Genomic DNA, 22,066 nt, shown 5'->3' with positions numbered 1-22,066 from the left:
ACATGTACGCTGCATATTTTCGTATTATGAAGGTATAAATTTGAATTACACCAAACAATGTATGTCACTTTCCGAAGCATTGAAATCGAGATTGCGGTGCGCTTTTGTAGGCGTCATAGCTCATTCACGTGATCTTGCCCGCTGATGACAGCAATAGGACACATGATATAGTCAGCCAAAAGCAAGATCACTCTTAAGTAGTGTGAATACACAAATAAGTTAATGGCTTAAATTAATATACACAGCATTTACATACAATATTAGTCTCGAAGATTAATAAGTTTGAAGAGAAGCTAAGCTTCCACATACAATGTTGATCTTTTTTGCGCGTGTTAGACTTTAAGATACATCACACAAATGTGCCAGTAAAATTTTTTAATAACGACGCAAATGTCTCATCTTCTGGGCTCAAAGTTCTTCTAAATGGTCGTCCTCAAAGAGTTGATTTTTAAATGAGAGTCAAACGCTTTGTGATTTAAGAAATTCATTGTACATTCTCGCACATAGTTCATCTTGCGTAAAATGAAATCTGTCTTTAATGTAACGCTTTTCTAACCACCATTCGCAATATTTTCCTACGACCTGTAACAAATAGGTTCGTTTCAGCAGTTGCAAGAAAGTGCCAGATAACTGGCGTCACCGTGCTTGCGCAGCTACGATGACGCAGGAAGCCCATATGTTCATATGTGTAAAACATTAAAAGATCTTACATTACGTCATAAAAGAAACAAGACATCAAAGGATACTTCAAGAGCGTCAGGATTTTGCGAACCATACTAAAATGCATAATTCGGCTTAAAATGCAAATCCGTATGTAAATTTTCTTGGAGTACCAGTACTCATTTTTGGTTCTATATTAAAGCATAATGCCGTATGTGCACTTGAAATGCAGCGAACAGTTGAAACTAGCCAATAGTGTGAAAATAAACACTTCGTTTAAAATACATTGACTGCCTCAGTAGAAAGGATTAATAAAAGGCAAATCTCTTTAGCAAACCGGCAAAAATAACTTAATTGTTCTGTAAGGCGATTAATGCTTGATGGTCAAAGGTGCAAATAAAATCTGAAACTATTAACATATTTTAGCCTGCTGTAATTATGCGAACGTATTTTAATTCATTTGATAGCTCCTGGCCACAAAAATCCGTTTTGTTATCATTTAACGTGAGAGCAATAAGCGAAGAGGAAACAACAAAATCACTGAACGTAAATACAGGTCATGTGGAGACGACCCACCTCCCCACAACAACTTGGACTGCTCTGTGCATCAGCCCTGGATCTACGATATTTCCGAACAGGGGCAATATTAAGTAGTGGTGCCCAGCCACACTTCCGTAACCAGAAGCAGGAGAAGGTATTGCTCATACGCGACTCAACAGCGCACGTGCAAGAGCCCGCCCGCAACTGCTCTAACGAATCTAATTAAAACAATTGTCACATCATGCTCAGTGGAGGCAATTTGTTGTTATAAAGCATTGCATAGTGTTCCTAAAGCCTTTGACACACTTTACCACTGGCAGACGTTTGTATGACCACTGTTTTGTTGTTGTATACGGCGCATTTCCTTTGGAACTTAAGTTTTATTTTCTTTTTTTTTCTCCTGTTCATGTTTTGTTGCTGCAGCATTATTCTGCAGTAGTGGAACACAATAATATCCTTTGTGGAGTACTGGTTCTTATCAGTCAAAATCACAAAAATTTAACTGAAAACTAAAACAATGAAAAATTCCCGGAATTCTAAACAATTCCCGGGTTTTTCCCGGTTTTCTCCCGGATGAAAAAATTCCCAGGTTTTTCCCGGATCTCCCGGGTTGTATACACCCTGTCCTACAAAAATTAATGTATAGTATTTATCTCTCTGTATCTCCAAGCACGTAAATTAGAGCCAAAGTTTTGTCAATTACATGCAAATGAAATTGTCTTTTCTAGGAAACTGGTTAAACTTATCACACAGTTTCTCTAAAACCACTGAACTCATTTAAATACATTTTTTGTAGATTAGCAACAAATCGTTCCATAGTTATGTGCCACATTAGCTTCAGAAAATGGCTTGTTCCTGCAACTCTGAGACTTCCATACAATTTAGACCTCTACAGTATGTCAAAATTCTATTCTTAATTACAATTAGAGTTGCACTTATGGTTTACCTATTAAAAAAAGTTTGTGCCTTGAAATGTTGTCTACTTGAGAACTGGCAGGTAAAATGCTTTGCACAGCAACAGTGACAATACAGTGGAAGTAGAGAAGGTCAGAAGAGCTCCCATTAGTGTATTGGTGGTGGGACCAGTCCAGCTCACTAGCTGTTCAATTCCAACAACTTTAAATCTCATTGTAAAGTTGTTGACAACAAATTCTAACTCCCACAGCCTCATTGATGATTAGCCTTAGTAGTTTGAAGTGTGGGCTACAATCAGTAGCTGCTCAAACAACACATTCCACTTATTTGTATGGCTGTGTTCAGCAACAGCTTTTTTTCTAGATTTCTGTACATAATGTGGCACTGATGTTTATTACAGTGAAGGGGAAATGATTTAAGTAGACTGTCACATGTAGATGGCTCGCTGAATCGTGCAAAATCCAGGTTTGCGGACCATTCGGATGTGACATTGATCAATGTTGGACTGCATGGGAACTTGAGGACAGGCATACTTGTCATCAAGGTTCTAACTGACCACTTCTGATGCTACAGGGGAGAATTGTCATATTGTGCACCACACACATCCAAACCTTGTCACATCTGCAACTGCCATCTGAGAACAAGTAATCAACTCTGTGCAACATTCCGTGTCATCCTGCATAATTTGTCAGGGACTAGCAGCAGCTGGACTAGGTGGCAGCAGGAAGACTGGGAAAATTCCTGTCTGATGTGTAGCCTTCCACTTACACAACACAATTTGCCAAGTGTTTACACTATTCACTGCTATATTCATAGTGAATATTGTAACCACTTGGCAAATTGTGTTGTGTCAATGGGAGGCCACACATCAGACAGGAATTTCCTAGTCCTGCTGCTGCCACCTAGTCCAGATGCTGCTAGTCTCTGACCAATGGTGCAAGATGACACAGAATGTTGCATAGAGTTTACTACTTATTCTCACATGGCAGGTGCAGATGACCCTACCAGGGCAAGTAACACTAAAAACAGTAATGTGTTCCAGTGGTCGTTCATACCTGCCATAGAGAATTTCACCTGTAATTATTTACATATCCATCAATGTTGTGTATGTGGACACATTTACACTGACTTCCAATCAAGTCTTCTGGGCACTTCACTTTTCTTCTCAGCCAATGTATATTAAATCATTTAGTACCAAAATGCCAGAAGTTAAAGTTGCATATACAAAAATAGAAATAAGGAAAAAAGTAAACTCACAAGTTTTTCAGAACATTCAAGTGTCTCAAACGTCCGACAATCGACATCCATGCTACTAGCATTAAGCTTCAGAGTATTTACAGCAGTACTAAGTACTTTCACATCAATGAGTGGCAAAGACACTTTGGTATTGTTCCATTTCAACTCTGAAAAAATAACATGTATAATAATAATAACAGTAATAATAATACGAACAACAACAACAATAAATATTAACAACAACCAAAGGAGGGAGGAAGGGAGAGGAGGGGGAGGGACAGAGAGAGAGAGAGAGAGAGAGAGAGAGAGAGAGAGAGAGAGAGAGAGAGAGGCTAAATAAAGAAATGCTTTCTTTCAGTAAGATATTTTCTTTATCACCCTTTATCAAGTCTTCCACCACACTTGTTAGCCATGAACGTGTGCTTGTCAGTAAATTTATTTCATTACCGCATTTATTGGAATACATTGTACCACTTTTGTATGCTCCTGACTCTTGAGTCTGCTGCACCAGCTGTTGTGAAGTATAGCTTTTCGTGCTGTGAGAAGTAGACAACACACCAAATAACATTGTTTTAAAGGTTCTTGTGGACCCTGGAAAGCCCATTTACCAATAACTTAGTGATTTTACAAACTTTCTGGGAAAATGTTTAATCACTTTTGGATGTACCTGACATCTTGTGGTAGAACACTGTACCAGGTGGACAAAGAAAGCTAAAACAATCCGTCTGTTTCTGTGGGATCACTACTGTTGTCATTTGTGAAATTGGAAAAAATTCCTTTGTTTCTACAGTAGGAAATACACTTACCACCACAATAACAACTCACAAGAGTCGTGTGAGAGATTCATACCACCATAGTTTTTGGTCCTTTATCGCAAAAATAAAATTATCAAAAAATATAGTCAATTGATCACAATTCTAATATGATACAAAGAGAAATTAACTTCATTGAGTTCTCACGAAGAATGCAACCAAGAAAGAGTTAATGTATGCCAACCAGCTACTGTCTAACAAGTAGTGTTTTTTCCTTCTCTATACTGTAGTGAGGTACTTACCCGACAGCAGTTAACACACAAGCAAAAAGTTTTACGTCAATAGGTTTCAATATTTGTCACAGTGTTGCCATCATGTAATATACCTTTCTATACAAGATTATTTGGGTAAAGAATGCAATAAGGTAAATACTGCAAATCTGGAATAAATGCAACACTGGCTTTCACCTGTAGCTCATACATAAGCATGTTCACTTACAAACAAAATCTTTAGTATTATAATGCAGAAATTGTTCCAATGTAAAATCAGGCAAAATAAGGAAAAGTTGACCACTCACCTACAGTGTATCGATGCATGGGGCACAGAAACACACAACAGCTTTTACAAACGAGCTACCGAGTTATAGCTCTTCTTAAAGCAACATTACACACATTCACACACACAACCCACAGACACCCACCCGCATACTAACAAGCCCACAGTAAGACAAATATGACAAATGTTTGTCCTGGTGGACTGTTAACAGAATGTGTGTGTGTGTGTGTGTGTGTGTGTGTGTGTGTGTGTGTGTGTGTGTGTGTGTTGAGTGACAGTTAGCTGGAGGATGACAGAATATGTATGAGGACGTGCTGAAAAGTAATGCCCCTGAATTATTTATTCTGTCCTAAATATCAGTTGAAGTATTATATCTCATGCACATTACTCTGCTGATTTTTCCCCTTCACTAACACAAGTTGCAACCCTCTGCTGCAAGAGGGTGGGTTGGTTGGTTGGATGATTAAAGGGACCAAACTACTATTGTCATCAGTCCCTTTTACCTTTAGCAGAGAGGTCTACATGACTGTAGATCAGAGATGGCCTACCATGCAAAACCCAGGGGAAGAAAACCACAAAGTCTACCAAAGGTCAACAAAGGCAAGATAAAGGACACAAAAGAAGAAAGGGAGACATAGGAATAAAGGCATGCAAGGTGCCCCATCTACAGAGCACAGCTGAAAGCCCCCTAAAGCAGAGTGCAATGAGGGGACATATGCCCCTCACCCCTGAGAGAGAGATGGACACGTCAGACAGACAACGTGAGAGGAAGGAGGGAGAGTAGAAGAGCAGGCAGGGAGAGGACCTGGCTGGACCACTAATCCCAAACAACCGAAGCCCTGTCTGGGCAGAGGAGGTAACAGAGTATTCTGCCAATCCCTCAATGGGCTGATAAGGTTAAGTAGCCATTCCTTAAAGAGAGTAGAAAAATCCCCCTTAACGAATAAAACATAAAACCAAGTCAGTCGCTGAGGCATCGTCTCCCAACACCAGGGGTAATGAGTCGGATACTAAGGAGCCTGCCACAGGGAGGCGAGGCTGAGACAGTCCAGCAAAATGTGGACCATTGTCAAACGGAAACCATGATGACAGTGATGTGGCTCCTTGAGGCAGAGGAGATGACCATGAGTTAGCCAAGTATGGTTGATGTGGAGCTGGCAAAGGACGATAAAGAGTCCTTGCGAGAGGCCTACATGGAGAATTTCAACGGATTCGGGGTCTCCCTTATCACCTGAAATTAGTTAGGTGAAGTCAGGGTGAGACATTCCGAATTCCGGATTCCTAAAACTTGATGGTGTAATAATGAATGGAAGTCTGTTTCCTGAATACCGAACTAAGAGTCAGATAATTAGCAGAGACCAAATTACTAGGTTTGATGTGTGTGGTCAGGCTATCAGCATGCCAACTAGCTCTGCAGATGATGAAGAAATTGATGGAATGTATGACGAGATAAAAGAAATTATTCAGGTAGTGAAGGGAGAGGAAAATTTAATAGTCATGGGTGACTGGAATTCGTCAGTAGGAAAAGGGAGAGAAGGAAACATAGTAGGTGAATATGGATTGGGGGGAAGAAATGAAAGAGGAAGCCGCCTTGTAGAATTTTGCACAGAGCATAACTTAACCATAGCTAACACTTGATTCAAGAATCATGAAAGAAGGTTGTATACCTGGAAGAATCCTGGAGATACTAAAAGGTATCAGATAGATTACATAATGGTAAGACATGAGATTTAGGAACCAGGTTTTAAATTGTAAGACATTTCCAGGGGCAGATGTGAATTCTGACCACAATCTATTGGTTATGAACTGCAGATTGAAACTGAAGAAACTGCGGGAATTTAAGGAGATGGGACCTGGATAAACTGAAAGAACCAGAGGTTGTACAGAGTTTCAGGGAGAGCATAAGGGAACAATTGACAGGAATGGGGAAAAGAAATACAGTAGAAGAAGAATGGGTAGCTCTGAGGGATGAAGTAGTGAAGGCAGCAGAGGATCAAGTAGGTAAAAAGATGAGGGCTAATAGAAATCCTTGGGTAACAGAAGAAATATTGAATTTAATTGATGAAAGGAGAAAATATAAAAATGCAGTAAATGAAGCAGGCAAAAAGGAATACAAACGTCTCAAAAATGATATTGACATGAAGTGCAAAATGGCTAAGCAGGGATGGCTAGAGGACAAATGTAAGGATGTAGAGGCTTGTCTCACTAGGGGTAAGATAGATACTGCCTACAGGAAAATTAAAGAGACCTTTGGAGAGAAGAGAACCACTTGTATGAATATCAAGAGCTCAGATGGCAACCCAGAAGGGAAGGCAGCAAGGTGGAAGGAGTATATAAAGGGTTTATACAAGGGCGATGTACTTGAGGACAATATTATGGAAATGGGAGAGGATGTAGATGAAGATGAAATGGGAGATAAGATACTGCGTGAAGAGTTTGACAGAGCACTGAAAGACCTGAGTCGAAACAAGGCCCCGGGAGTAGACAACATTCCATTAGAACTACTGATGGCCTTGGGAGAGTCAGTCATGACAAAACTATACTATCTGGTGAGCAAGATGTATGAGACAGGCGAAATACCCACAGACTTCAAGAAGAATATAATAATTCCAATCCCAAAGAAAGCAGGTGTTGACAGATGTGAAAATTACCGAACTATCAGTTTAATAAGTCACAGCTGCAAAATACTAACGCGAATTCTTTACAGACGAATGGAAAAACTGGTAGAAGCGAACCTCGGGGAAGATCAGTTTGGATTCCGTAGAAATGTTGGAACACGTGAGGCAATACTAACCTTACGACTTATCTTAGAAGAAAGATTAAGAAAAGGCAAACCTACGTTTCTAGCATTTGTAGACTTAGAGAAAGCTTTTGACAACGTTAACTGGAATACTCTCTTTCAAATTCTGACGGTGGCAGGGGTAAAATACAGGGAGCGAATGGCTATTTACAATTTGTACAGAAACCAGATGGCAGTTATAAGAGGCGAGGGGCATGAAAGGGAAGCAGTGGTTGGGAAAGGAGTGAGACAGGGTTGTAGCCGATGTTATTCAATCTGTATATTGAGCAAGCAGTAAAAGAAACAAAAGAAAAATTCGGAGTAGGTACTAAAATCCATGGAGAAGAAATAAAAACATTGAGGTTCGCCGATGACATTGTAATTCTGTCAGAGACAGCAAAGGACTTGGAAGAGCAGTTGAACGGAATGGACAGTGTCGTGAAAGGAGGATATAAGATGAACATCAACAAAAGCAAAACGAGGATAATGGAATGTAGTCAAATTAAATCGGGTGATGCTGAGGGGATTAGATTAGGAAATGAGACACTTAAAGTAGTAAAGGAGTTTTGCTATTTAGGGAGTAAAATAACTGATGATGGTCGAAGTAGAGAGGATATAAAATGTAGACTGGCAATGGCAAGGAAATCGTTTCTGAAGAAGAGAAATTTGTTAACATCGAGTATAGATTTAAGTGTCAGGAAGTCGTTTCTGAAAGTATTTGTATGGAGTGTAGCCATGTATGGAAGTGAAACATGGACGATAACCAGTTTGGACAAGAAGAGAATAGAAGCTTTCGAAATGTGGTGCTACAGAAGAATGCTGAAGATAAGGTGGGTAGATCACGTAACTAATGAGGAGGTATTGAATAGGATTGGGGAGAAGAGAAGTTTGTGGCACAACTTGACTAGAAGAAGGGATCGGTTGGTAGGACATGTTTTGAGGCATCAAGGGATCACAAATTTAGCATTGGAGGGTAGCGTGGAGGGTAAAAATTGTAGAGGGACGCCAAGAGATGAATACACCAAGCAGATTCAGAAGGATGTAGGTTGCAGTAGGTACTGGGAGATGAAGAAGCTTGCACAGGATAGAGTAGCATGGAGAGCTGCATCAAACCAGTCTCAGGACTGAAGACCACAACAACAACAACAACAACAACAACATCAGCAAGTTCATTCCCCAGGATTCCAATGTGGCCCAGGATCCAGACAAGATCCACAGTGTCCACACTGTTCAAGAGCATACAAGGAATTCTGGATAGCAATGACCAAGAAGGGACTGCGAGAGTAATGATGGTCAACAGCTTCCAAATTGCTCGCCGCAGATGAGAAAGGATTCAACAGAGCAGGAACAGATATATTCAAGAGCATGAGAGATGGCTACCAACTCCGCAGTGACAACACTACAGCCATCTGGCAGGGAGCACAGTTCATTATGACCCATGTGAGTATAGGACTACGTGACCAGCAATCATTGAGCCATCAATATGGATTACTTCTGAACCCCAGAGCATGGCAAGGGTGGAGAAAACTTGGTGGTAGCAGGCCTCTAGATGAACTGAGTCTTTCAGACCTTTGATAAGTCAAGGCAAAGCTTGACTGACAGGTGGGCCTTGAAGGTGTGGAGAGTGGGCCTGGAGGATACGTAGTAGAGGATACAATTGGGGTTCAGACAAGAGGGAGCAGATGTGGATTGCGATTGTAATCCCTGATGTGGAATGCAATTGCGGGCCATGGATTTATGTGCTTAGAAAAAGGCAATAGTAGTTTGGATGTTTATTGTAGCTGAGAATGTGTGTAGCATAACTGACAAGCTGCTGTTGGTGCCTGATCTGCAATAGAGGGACTCCAGTGTCAACAAGTAAGCTGTTCACAGGACTAGCTCGAAAGGCTCGTGTCACACGGCAAGCCCCTCAATGGTGTATCAGATCCAGTACCCACAATACTGAGGAGCGATGGTGAACTGTAAGCCAGACTCTAATAATAAAGACAGGATTGTATCAGGGCTTTGTAAATCTGCAAAAGGGTAGTGCAATCTGCAACCCAGCTGGTGTTATTCAGGCAGTGAAATGTATTAAGGTGCAGCCAGTACTTTCACTTCAGCTGGCGAAGATGGAGAATCCGTATCAACCAAGCACCGTAGACCAGTCCTAAAAAGTGATAAGCCTTCATCACATTTCGTAGCTGGTCGGTGAGTAAAGTTCTGATTGTGGGTGAATGGTACAACATCGCTACAGCTGCATAACATGAGTCTTGGCAGCTGAAAACAAAAAGACACAGCTTAGGGCTCATCCATGCACCTTTCAAGTGGTGCCCTGCAGTCAATGTTCAGCAACAACCACACTAGAACAGCAATAGTAGTGGCCAAAGTAGTCAGCACACAAGGAGGGTGATACTGAGGACCCCACAGCTGCTGCTAGGCCATTGATGGTGAGGGGACACCCTATTCTCTTTGATTTGGGGGTACAAAGGCAAGCACCAACCCAAACCCAGAAACTACGGTGCGACAAGAAGTTCTGGATAAAAATCGGGAGTGAACCCTACTGTTGTAAAGTTATGAGGATGTGGTGCCATACGCCTTATGCAGGTCAACGAAGACAGCTATAAGGATGGCACACTCCAGGTAAACCAGCCTGTCGGTAGTGGAACAGTCCTGGCGAACACCACACTAGGACAGGGCCAGATCACTCCCAGGACTTGAGGAGTCAACACAACCAGCAACTTCCCATGCATTCAAGCAAATTACAGAGAACATTGGTGAGACAAATTAGGCAATAACTGTCCACCTCTAGAGGGAACTTACCTGGTTGCAGTACTGGGACAATGATGCTTTCTTGCCATTTACGATGGGAGCTCTCACTGGCATCAGTTGTGGTTAAAGAGGGCAAGTATATGGCACTGACAATCCACCAATAGGTGGTTGATCATTTGGCTGTGGCCATGGTCCGGCCCTGGGGCTGTATCAGGGTACTGGGCTAGGACACTGACTAATTCCCACTCACTGAAACGAGCATTATATGGCTCCAGGTGGTGTGTAGTCAAAGTTAATTGCTTTCGCTCCATCCGCTGTTTTTGGATGCAACAGACAGGTTGATAATTCTCAAAAGAAGAGTCTCGAGTATAATGCGGAGCAAAATGATCGTTGACAAGAGTCTGGGTCAGGGCAGACAGGTAATATGAAGTAAGCCTGCAGGTGTCTGGTATCCAAAGAGAAATCTGATCTTAGCCCAAATCTGTGAAGGAGAGGTATATGGTCCACTGGTTGAAACCTACCATTCCCAGCATTCTGGCTTTCATTGTTTCATTCAGTGGCAGTCCTGGGCACAGATCTGATTATAGGTAATGAGGTGCTCCATCAATGGAGGGCCCACCTACGATCTCTAATGGCTTCTGCAATATCTGATGGCCACCAAGATATTGTTTTCCATCAGGGTGGGCCTGAGGAATAGGGATCACTAGGTCAGCTGCCAAAAGAATCGCAGTAGTTGTATTCTGGAGTGCCTCATTGGCATCTCCATGTAGTGGGGAGACAAGGGTGACAGCTGAGACAAAAGCACTTCAGTCTACACCGCTGAGAGCCCATCTGGGCAGGCACCCTGAGGACTGGCATTGAGGGAGGGACAGGAAGATTGGGAAGTGGTCACTACCATACAGGTCATCATGGACTCTCCAATGTATGGATGGGGGAAGGAAAGTGCTGCAGACACAAAAGTAAATGGCCAAGAAAGTTCTGTGTACCACACTGAAGTGTGTGGAGGCACCAGTATTCAAGAGGCAAATGTCAAGTTGTAGCAGTAAGTTTTTAAGGTCTTTACCGCAGCCAGTGATCTTTGTTCCACCTCAGAAAGGGTTATGGGCACTGAAATCATCAAAGATTAGCAGACATGCCAACTTTCGAAAGTGAAAAATCAGGAGAATTTTAGCGTTTATACTATTGTGAATTACAACACATCCCCGACAAAGTTGCAATAATTCAACACCTATACCTGGCGCACCCATATTGTTTCGCCATTTCAGAATCTGGAAACATTTTGCGAAACAAGGGCCCAGCGCGTTGGCACAGTTTATAGTCAAGTTATGGTCTACAATAAATTAGGTAAATAAAGCCTCGGCATTTGTCACAGAATCTACATTTTGGGGTTCACACGAGAAGTTAAGTTTCTGGTTCCGTTCTAAACAGTGGACACTCTCCTTGTGGTTTTTAGTCTGCACATGTTGAAGAATGCCGCATTTCCCGCCATGAGCCACTGAAAAGTCACATCTACATACACTACAAAATGCGTAAGTTTATCCCTTCCTCAATTCACTTAAACATGGAAACTCTTCCTTATACACTGCATCGTATTTCTTCGACATTCTGCATGAAAAATAATCAACACTTCCATGATACACAGCCAGCAACTACTACAGAGTACACAAATCGCGCAGTAGAACCGAGAACACAATGGTCCTACGTTCTAGACAATGGTCTTGTAGCAATGATGCCAACCCTGGTGCACCGTTTCCCTCTATATTGCACTTCAAATTCTCCTAAATAATTTGTCACACCATCGGGTAAGCGAGCGGGGGGTGGGACGGTAAAAGGGAGTCAAGAATGAAACTGTCGAGTGGAGGGGCGGGGAGGGGAGGGTAGTAGCCGAGGGGAGGGTAGTAGCCCTAAATATTTTCCCCTCTGAAACATTTATCCCTCTAACTTCCCCCTAGGCAGCTTAATTCCCCTAAATTTAGGGGGAAATCCCCCAACTTGGCAACACTTCCTTGCAGAAAGAACAACACTAATCACTTCACTTGGAATGACTATCGACTACTCCTTGTCCACGATAACTTTACAATTGCGCTGATGCTACCAGAAGTGGAGGAAATTGGCACTGTTTGAAAGATATTCATTTGTCTCCGAACGGTGCCAACGATAAGTTCCTTACTTCCTTGTAGATACGAAGCGCGAGCTACGCCTACTGCCACTCCCAACAGCCACCACACAAATCTTCCAAGTTAACAGACAAGTAGCAGCCGTACATTGTCATCCACCAATATATCGAAGGCGCAGGATTTTCAAATATAAGGAAAGCATTGAAACTGCTCTGAAAAATCAGGAGATCGGTCTTCACAGTTGGGAGATCGGGAGGAAGAAGGAAAAATCAGGAGTCTCCTGCTTAAATCAGGAGAGTTGGCATGTCTGGATTAGGAAAAGGGGGGAGGGGGGATGGGGGGGGGGGGGGGGGAGAGGATCTGAGAAACCAATGCAAACAATATGATCCAAGACACTTCAGCATCAAGGAGGAGGTAAGCAACACTGCAAATGGTAATGTTCTGAAATGCCCTTACTGAACAGCCACAGCCTCCATAGGTGTATTAAGAGGCCCAAGTTTGCTACATACAGTGTCCAGAACATATGTGCGAACTACTCCTGACATCCTGTCAAAGGTAGCATCCATGAAGAACCATGGTAGGCGTTGCTAGAAACCAAGTCTCCTGGGGGCAATACAGAAGGCAGGGGAAATGTGTAAAAGGTGTCTTAGCTCACCCAGGTGGTAGAAAAAGCTGCTACAATTCCAATGAAGAATAATGTTGTCAATGTACTGTGAGGCCATAAGGGACCAAGGGGGTAGGTTAAGGGGTTATGGCATCAATACACATAGGTTCCAGGTTCTGTTGTGTGGTGCAAACCAAGGCGTCTGAGGCCGCTAGAATCTCTGACTCGGACACAAGCACACGTGGGATCTGGAGTTGTGGGAGCCACCGGAATCTCCTCCTTGGAGGACTACTACTTATCTTTCCTCTCCTTAGAGGATTTGGATGGTTAAGAGGGCTTCTGTGAATCAGTTTCAGGTAAAGATGATGATCGCAAAGTCCTTCGACCAGCAGGCAGTGGCTTTTTCAGCCACTGGCTGGTATCCAGTTTAGCCTGGCTGAATCCTTGGAAGGAACTGTGGCAAGAGAAGCCAAAGGAAGGTGATTTGTCTCCAGCTGGAAGGTGGGGGACCAATGTCCCTGGTGGGTGGAAAGCCAACAATCCCAAAGTAGGTATAGGGGAAACAGCAAGAGGAGAGCCCCAACCATCAGGGGGCCAGGCATGGTCAAGTGGACCAGAGGACTCACCGTGGGAGGCATAACAGGCAGGAGTATCATTACCAAAGAGGGCGACATTGTCGTAGCTGTAGCATATGATACTGTTTTACATGGTGGGTGCAACCGCTCATACTACTATTTCATCTCTTGTCCAGGGTCTTATATTCTTGTATTTTCTTCTCTGTGGAAAATGGTGCAATCTGGCGAGCACAGAGAATGGTGCTTTCCACAGTTGAGACAGATGGCAGGAGGCGCAAAAGAAACATTCGCGCGCAGCAGCCATCCACAATCCCTATAAATGGGTCTAGAATTGCAACCTGAAGACATATGCCCAAATTTCAAACACATAAAGCACCACATAGAGGTGGGGAGTAGGAGTGTGTGAACATCTGGTTTCACAACGCATCAGTATACCATCATCTTGACATTTTCAGACAATGAATCACTCTCAAAGGTCATGATGAAAGCACCGGTAGGAACCCTATTGTCCTTTGGCCCCCTATGCACATGATGGACTAAAGTGCACACCCCACTGCTCCAAACTGGTGCGTAGCTCACCATCAGACGGCAACAGCATCTCTGTGGAAAACGATGCCCTGAACTATATTTAGATTATTAGGGGAGAGTGACAGTCATTGGTATGACTCTCAGCTCATTACAAGCGAGCAGTGCCCGTGACTGAGCAGGGGATACTGCTCTGATCAAAACTAACCTACTTTTCCATTGTATACATAGCTGCCATTTCCTTGAAATTGTCTTCTATGTTCTCCACAAATAATAAGGGCTTTGTGGCCAAGAAGGGATCCCCAGCAGTCCTTGTGCAAACTAAGTATTGGGAGGTATTCTCTGCCTGCTGCTAAGGCCTATATTCCTCCTATGGGGTAACCAGGGAATTTAACATTTTAGGGATGTATCTCTGTGCATTAAATGAGGACTTTCCTTGGACAGAGACTGAGGGGGCCATATGGCCACCAGTAAGATATGAATTCGTTCACTTCATTTGCACTTCATCTGCCACGGTGCCACCCACTCCGAAATGGGACTCCCCAGGCTCAGCAGCAGCTACCTGACCATTAATCTATAGCCTTGAGTCCTGTGGCCCAGTCACAATGTGCACATACTATGTGGCATACATCGAGATTTTTAGGCTCCAACACCAACAGTGTGATCCCTGCATGGTCAGAGTGCTACCACCGTGCTAGTACTTTACGAAGTAGGAAGTATAAATGGTGAAGCCATTCTTTGGGTCCTGATTCTCTGCTTGACCTTCAAGATGTAGCCCCTTCAACTATAGGATTCATGTTTTGATTCTCGTGTTCCTCATCTTGAGCTCCAGTCTCTATTGTATCACTGTCAATAAAAGATTCCATTATCACTATCTACTGACAATTTCTTTTTCAGTATGTAAAGTATTCATATCATGAGAAACTAATACACGTTTCAATCAGCACTGCCACAATGGTGACCTTAGTTTCCTCCCTCTTTGAATTTCGAAAATTCTCATCCTTCAGGAAATTTGCATCTTTGCCAACGGTTGTCTGGCAAGTCTCCCTATCGACAAATTGATAGGCATTGGTTGCCAGGCAATAGTCTACGAATGTCAACTTCTCTGACTTTTTATCCCATTTCTTGCAGTGGTATTTTGGAATGTGAACCACTGTACTACAGCCAAAAATCCTTGTATCAAAATTCATATGGCATTTTATCTCCAAATGTGGTGGACAGAGAATGATTTGATAGTTACGCAGGTGCAGACACAGCTTCAGCCCAATACATCTTTGGCAAGTTGGCACAGAACATCACGGTACAGTCTTTCTTTAACCATTATTCAATTAGATTTCTCGGCAACACCATCTTGGTGTTTACTATTGTACTGAAAGCTGGTGGATGATACCTTCAAAAGTCCAAAATATTTTTAGTTGATGAACTAAAAATATTTTGCATCCAGTTCAGTCCGTTCCTTTCCATTGTAAGAGAACAACTTTTTGGTGTTTCTACCTATATGCTTTTCCACAATGACACTGAAGTTTTTAAATGTCTGTGTGACATCAAACTTTTTCTTCAAAAAATAGACAAACTATAATAACAATAGTGAATGGTTGCCCAAAAAAATAAAAAACCTAATCGAGCAACGAGTCTGGTGACTCTTACAGTGCAGGCCGTTTTCACCAATCCCGTCAGAACAACGCATATGCAATAAGAAACTGCCGATACTCACTGACTGAACTGGGTGTAAAATGTGACAGTCATGCACAATCTGTAAGCAAATAGGCACCAGTGTCGTATATAGAGGGCACCAATCAACAACTAGAGTAGAGTTACAATCAAAAGCAAAGTTTAATCGTGACATCCGTAGAAGCCAGTGTCTCAGATGATCACCAGCTGACAGCAGGAACTGTGTGAATGAGAATTTTAGTCCATTAAAATTGTACGCTAAAGAGGACTTGTAAAAATTGTCGACATGTACCTCTGGATCGCAGTTCGTGGTTTTCTTTGTACATTTGCCTGTATGTACCAATATTTGTTCGTCACTTCCATTGTGACTGGTAACTGAACCTAAGGGTCTGATTAGAGCAACTGTAATTGGATCCTTTCACAATTTGTTGACTGGATACCATCATTAGATGTTACTGTGTGTGTACACTCCTCACAGTGTGTTAGGCCAGTGTGGGCATTTGTTCTATCAATTGGTTGGAGCATCTAGTAACTGTGTGAGGTTACAAGCCTCACCCGTCTTTTACATGTACATTGAGTGAGTCTTTTGATTCAAGTGATAAACCAGTGTGTGCTCTTTGGCAGGTTTCTGTAAATATGTGAAGAAACTTTAAAAGCAGACCAAAAGCCAACTCTGAGTCTCATTTCGTTATTACCACCTTATCTACCTCCTTTGCCCCACATCCCAGTGACTTTGTACTGTCTTCATCCACACAAACCCCAAAAAATCTCAGCTTTACCTCCATTGCTGTCCATAGCTGCTCATGTGCCTGAGATAGATGACCTGAAATCCCACATTACCTCCAACCTAACAGATTCGAAGTAAGTGTGCTGCAAACCATGTCCGGTTACAATAAAATTTATATCATGAAATACTGTCAATAAAAGTGAGAAAGATTTTCACTGACAGACACTGTCTCCATTGGCCCACCCAAATCAGAGTGGACTAATTCTAAGATGTTTTTAGAATAACTTTTGGTAGTTCAGGGTGTATACGTGGACAACGGGAAAAAAAAATCCCGCATTTCCCGGTTAAAAATACACTTTCTCCCAGATAAAAATACATTTTTTCCATGTTAAGTAAAAATATACTTTTCCTCGAAACTGTAAAACTTATCAATCCTTTAAACAGTTGTGATTTTATACACTGGCGTAGAATTTCCCGGCACTTTAGAAAATGAAACTCAGGGAAAAAAACACGTTTTAGAAAGATGTCTGATGTGCAGCAACATGTACACTGCATATTTTCTTATTACAAAAGTATAAATTCGAATTCCACCAAACACCGCATTTTACTTTCTGAAGGATTGAAATCGAGATTGTGATGCGCTTTTGTAAGCCAGTTGTAGCTCATGTCAAGCAATCTCACCAGCCCATGACAGCGAATATTCAGATCATAGGACACGTGATGATGTCAGCCAATAGCAACATCACTGTAAAGTAGCGCAAACACACAAATACGAAAAGGTAATGGTTTAAATTAATATACATATATACATAGTGTTGCTACAAGAAAAGGAAAGAAAAGCTTTTACGTTTAATATTTGTCACTAAGATTAATAAGCTGCGAGAGAAGCTAAGCTTTAAAACATAATGATCATTTTTGCGCGTGTTACACTTTAAAGATACATCACAAAAATGTGCCAGTAAATTTTTTAACGACGCCATAAATGTCTGATCTTCTGGGCTCGAAAATATTCTAAATGGTCGCCCTCAAAGATTTGATTTTTGAATGAGAGTCAAATGCTCTGTGATTTAAGAAATTCATCTGACATTCAAGCGCACAGAGTTCATCTTGCGTAAAAGGAAATTTACGTTGAAAGTAACGCTTTCCAAAGAACCATTCGCAATATTTTCCCGTGATCTGTTAGGAATATAATCGTTTCAGCAGTTGCCAGAGCGCGCCAAACAACAGTTGTTGCAGCACTTGCGCAGCTACAATGATGCAGGAAGCCCGTATGTTCATACGTGTAAAGCATTAAAACCTTACATTATGTCATAAAAGAAACAAGACATTAGAGGACACTCCAAGAACATGGGAATTTTGTGGACTATACAAAATGCATAATTCGGCTTAAAGTGCATATTCATATGTCGAGATTCGGATGTAAATTGTCTTGGAGTACCTGTACTGTATTATCTCATGTTTGGTTCTTTATTAAGGCATAATGCCATATGTGCTAGAAGATGATAATGTGAACTTGAAATGCAGTGAACAGTTGAAACTAGCCAATAGTGTGGAATTAAACACTTAGTTTCAAATAAATTGGCTGCCTCAGCAGAAAAGATTAGTAAAATTCGAATTTCTTTAACAAACCGACAAAAATAACTTCATTGTTCTGCAAGGCGATTAACGCTTGACTGTCAGAAAGGTGGAAACAAAATAAAATCTGAAACTAATTACACATTTTAGCCTTCCGTAATTATGTGAATGTATTTTAATTCACTTGGTAGCTCCCGGCCACAGAAATCCGTTTTGTTTTCATTCGAAGTGAGAGCAATAAAAGAAGTGGAAACAGCAAAATCACTTAATGTAAACACGGATCACGTGGAGACTACCACCTCCCACTACAACTGAGACCACCCTGTAAATCAGGTCCGGATCTAGGATATTTCCGAACTGGAGCGATATTTGATAGTGGCGCTCCTCCCTCCCTTGAGCATTTGAGGTAGGACGCTGAAAATTTAAAAATCTACTTTTCAAAAAATCTTCATTTTGTAGCAAACATCTTTCTGAAGAGTCTGATACATAAAACACATATATTCGAGGGAACGTAAGACATGTTATTTGGTCTTAAGTGTGGCAAAATGCAGTGCCACGCCTCTCCACACAGCATTCTTCCATTGCACGTCTTTTGAATTTCACTCTGTGGAATTCAAACATGTAACATATGGCGTACTTTCCTTTTTGGGAAAGGATTTACTACCTCATCAAAGCTCGTCAACGTTTTGCAACATGGAAAAACGAAACGTTGTCTAATACTAGAAAAGATGTTAATACAAATTGTACCTAAGACTGGTGTGGTTTCTCGATCTGATTACGTGTATTTTGTCACTGCTATATAAAACGAAATAGGCCTGCCAATATTGCAGCAGTTGTTACACACAACAAATAAACGAGACTGTTTTGGCACAAATGGTCATTTTTATAACACGTCGAAATATAATTAACTAAGTACCAATATCAAATGCCTATTAGGCCTACTAAAAGCAAAAAGTTTTGTGTTAGGAAATAGTTTCACATTTCATTCATACTCTCTAGTTTCTGAAGCATGAGGTCGAAAAGTAGTAGTACTAAATTTTTTAATAAATTTCGAATCGTCATATTCTCCCGTAATTTGTGAGTGCCCTGTTTCTTCTCCTTCCTCGTTCTAACAACCAATCTTATCACTAATTCTGTAATTATTCCTGCCAGTGTCAAAACTTATTCTCTGGTTAATTTTGTCACCTGTTTAGTGTTCGTACAATGCGTTTTCCACGCTACTCCCACAATAGAACTTTAGCGGCTGCTAGCCGAGGACTGTATAACTGGCCCTTAGCAGTGTAGTGGTCTGGCCAAAAATTTTCTGTCATAATTTCATTTCCTTGGACGCCCGGAGGAGACAATACACAATATTTGTTGCCCGTTATTCCTGTTAGTTGTTTTTTTCCACTCTGGTAGTCTGAATCTATGGAATTCACTAGTAGTTATAACAACGCTGATCATTTGCAAACCCAGTCAACCACATAAACAGCGACTGGCATTCATCCGTTCGGCTTTATTCCGCTCAGCTCGTATAGACCCGTCCCCATTTGTCTGCAGGAAAGTTTATTTCTAGATGCGACGGGGATTCCCCTGGCAGACATCACATACACTATGCACACATTCAAAAATCAACTTACAATTCTTTCAGAAATCGACTTACAATTTGTTCAAAAATCAACAGGGATAAGTTCAAAACCATATGAGAAATCGATAGACCAACATGCGCTGGGTGCTAGGGGCTTTGTGAAACAAGGTCTTTTTCCTCAATAATATGAATACTGTTTTCAAGTTCAACAATCATAGGTTGATAATTATCAGGTAATCCAGGTAGATGCAAAGTTCACACTCAGTATTCGCTAGCCAGGAATTTAATTTCATTTAACTTAAGTGCAGCCATTATGATTTGAACCACACTAGAAGTCTACCAACTTGCAACTCTCTGAGTTGTGATTAATGTCTTAAGCAAGTCCACTCCGCATGTGTGTCCAAAGTCTTCTAATGCAGGACTGCTTCTGCTGCATACTTGTGTCCCTTATATGGAAATAATGTCTTATCCACGAAGATTATAACCAGGGAATGTGCCTCTTCTGTGTCTTCTTCCAAAAACTGCTCAGTTTCCTTAGATCTGAAGGAGAGTTGTCGAGTAACTTTTGCACCCAGCCAGCTTTTCAGCCACTGACAGTCTAGGTGATGCTCTATCACTCATTTTCAGGTCTCTGTGTATAAAATAAAGAGCAGCTGGTGAAGACAAAAAGCCATCAACACACACTTAACTTTCCGAACCGACACTGTATTTCTATGCACGACTTCTGTTTTTAATATTTACAAAAACACTGCTTTCACACCTGTACCCATAATCTTTTTGATGAGAATTTTGTACAATTAACACAATAGCTTTATAAAAGATTGAGGTTTTATTCAATGGAAAAAGCAGTACATGCACAACAGAAACCATATTTCTACAAACACAGTAAAACCACAGAGTAACAGTGAAAACAAGGAGTAAATGGAAAACTCAATATTAGCAACAGCAACTATGACTATTATATTCAACTTGGTAATACGTACAGATCATTGATTTTGAAAATCATAATAAGTTAATCATAAGTCCTTTTACTTACATATAAATACATTTGTTACATTAAACGGCAGTTTTATAAATAATGCTTCTTTAAATAGGTACCACCTGTTCAGTCAACACTTTAACAGTTGGTGTTTAAAAAAAGCATAATTTTATGAAATTTGTTGCCAGTTTCTCCACTGTTCCTATATCAAGATTATTTTTAATTATGTGCCTGCCTAACACTCAACATCTCGTGATTTTGTATTACTTATTCTATTAGCAATTTATGCAATAAACTTTACCTGATTCGATAATTTTCTGTGACTCCTCCACAAGATTCATTACTTCAGCAGCACAAAACTCGCCTCCATCTGCTTTTGTCACTAAAGAAAACAAAAAACAGAAATTATTGTAACGCTGACTGCTCAAAAATTCTGTCTCAAGTAAATAAAAGATATACATAATGTTAAAATAGTTAAGGTCAGACAGTAACTTCTCTATTAAAAATCTGAATGCTTATCAAGTTTGGCATCTAAGAAATCATTATCAGCTTAAGCTTTAACCAGTTCATATCTTGTACTAAACTTTGAGCAGTGGCAACCTTTACTGTTGTTTATCCATTTTGCTCTATTTATTCCCCTTGTTCAGTGAATGTCAATTCGTTTATTCTTTCCTTTCAATATATTTTTTTTTAATTACACAAGCATCAAATGGGAACTGAATATAGATGATCCAAAATTTGTGCACTCTGATGTCTAAGTGCGATTCCTTCCATGTTAACAGTACAAAAATGTCTTACAAAATTTTGTTCTGTGCTTGTTTTTTTTTGCAGAAAATAGATGTCAAAGAAAAGAAATTCAGCAACACAGCAATCTCATGCAAGGCAAGCACCTTCATTCAATACTGTGTAACTCTGTTGCTCGGTTAGTGTAGTGAGCAGAGCTACATGTTAGAAGACTGAAGTTCGATTTTGATTTGTCCGATAATGCAGTAGCATGCATGTTTCCTAAATGATACCTATCCGTAAGTTCCTACATTCAGAAAGAGTAGCAAGCTGTAATATTTAAAATACAAAATCAACGATGGCATGTCTTCCACAAAACATACATAGTCTTCAGAGCAGATGTTCACACCAATCTTGCTGCATCTCCATACATTTATGACTCGCTGGATCATGCTCCCTCAACTCAGTGCATCATAGCTGCATCCACAATTACAAGACCAGCATGGACGAATGCTATAAGTTCAATCATACATCATATCCATGGGAAAGTGCATGTAATAGTGTAACATGGTTACTAATGCACATCAACCCTCTTACAGGTGTTTTTGGTGGCACTTTTACACATGGAGTTATCCACTGAGTTTCTCAAACTGATGTAAAGGTTGCCTTGCCACTTTTGGTTATTGGGTGTAATTTATTGACGCTTTAAAATTTTCTTTCATATGTGTGGCAGCAAGCAGGCTACAGGCTCTGGAACCTAGCAAGAGTTCACGTAGTGCCTACGTGACCAACCAAGCCTGTCCCTTCAGAACGGAAGC

General features: G+C 41.0%; 1 protein-coding gene across 1 annotated transcript in view; it reads right to left on the bottom strand.

Moving 5' to 3' along the window:
- Positions 1–22,066, bottom strand: part of LOC124619506 (EP300-interacting inhibitor of differentiation 3) — a 101,560-nt gene that overhangs the window by 39,599 nt on the left and 39,895 nt on the right. The window contains exons 2-3 of the mRNA XM_047145952.1: positions 20,827–20,907; positions 3,373–3,518 (exon numbers count right to left, since the gene is read on the bottom strand). Coding sequence (XP_047001908.1) covers positions 3,373–3,518; positions 20,827–20,907 — 227 coding nt within the window. The remainder of the gene's footprint in view (positions 1–3,372; positions 3,519–20,826; positions 20,908–22,066) is intronic.

Source organism: Schistocerca americana, chromosome 6, assembly GCF_021461395.2.
Source record: "Schistocerca americana isolate TAMUIC-IGC-003095 chromosome 6, iqSchAmer2.1, whole genome shotgun sequence".
NCBI classification, from domain to species: Eukaryota; Metazoa; Arthropoda; class Insecta; order Orthoptera; family Acrididae; genus Schistocerca; species Schistocerca americana.
The sequence above is the reverse complement of the archived record's forward strand: the minus strand, read 5'-3'. Positions and strand labels throughout refer to the sequence as shown.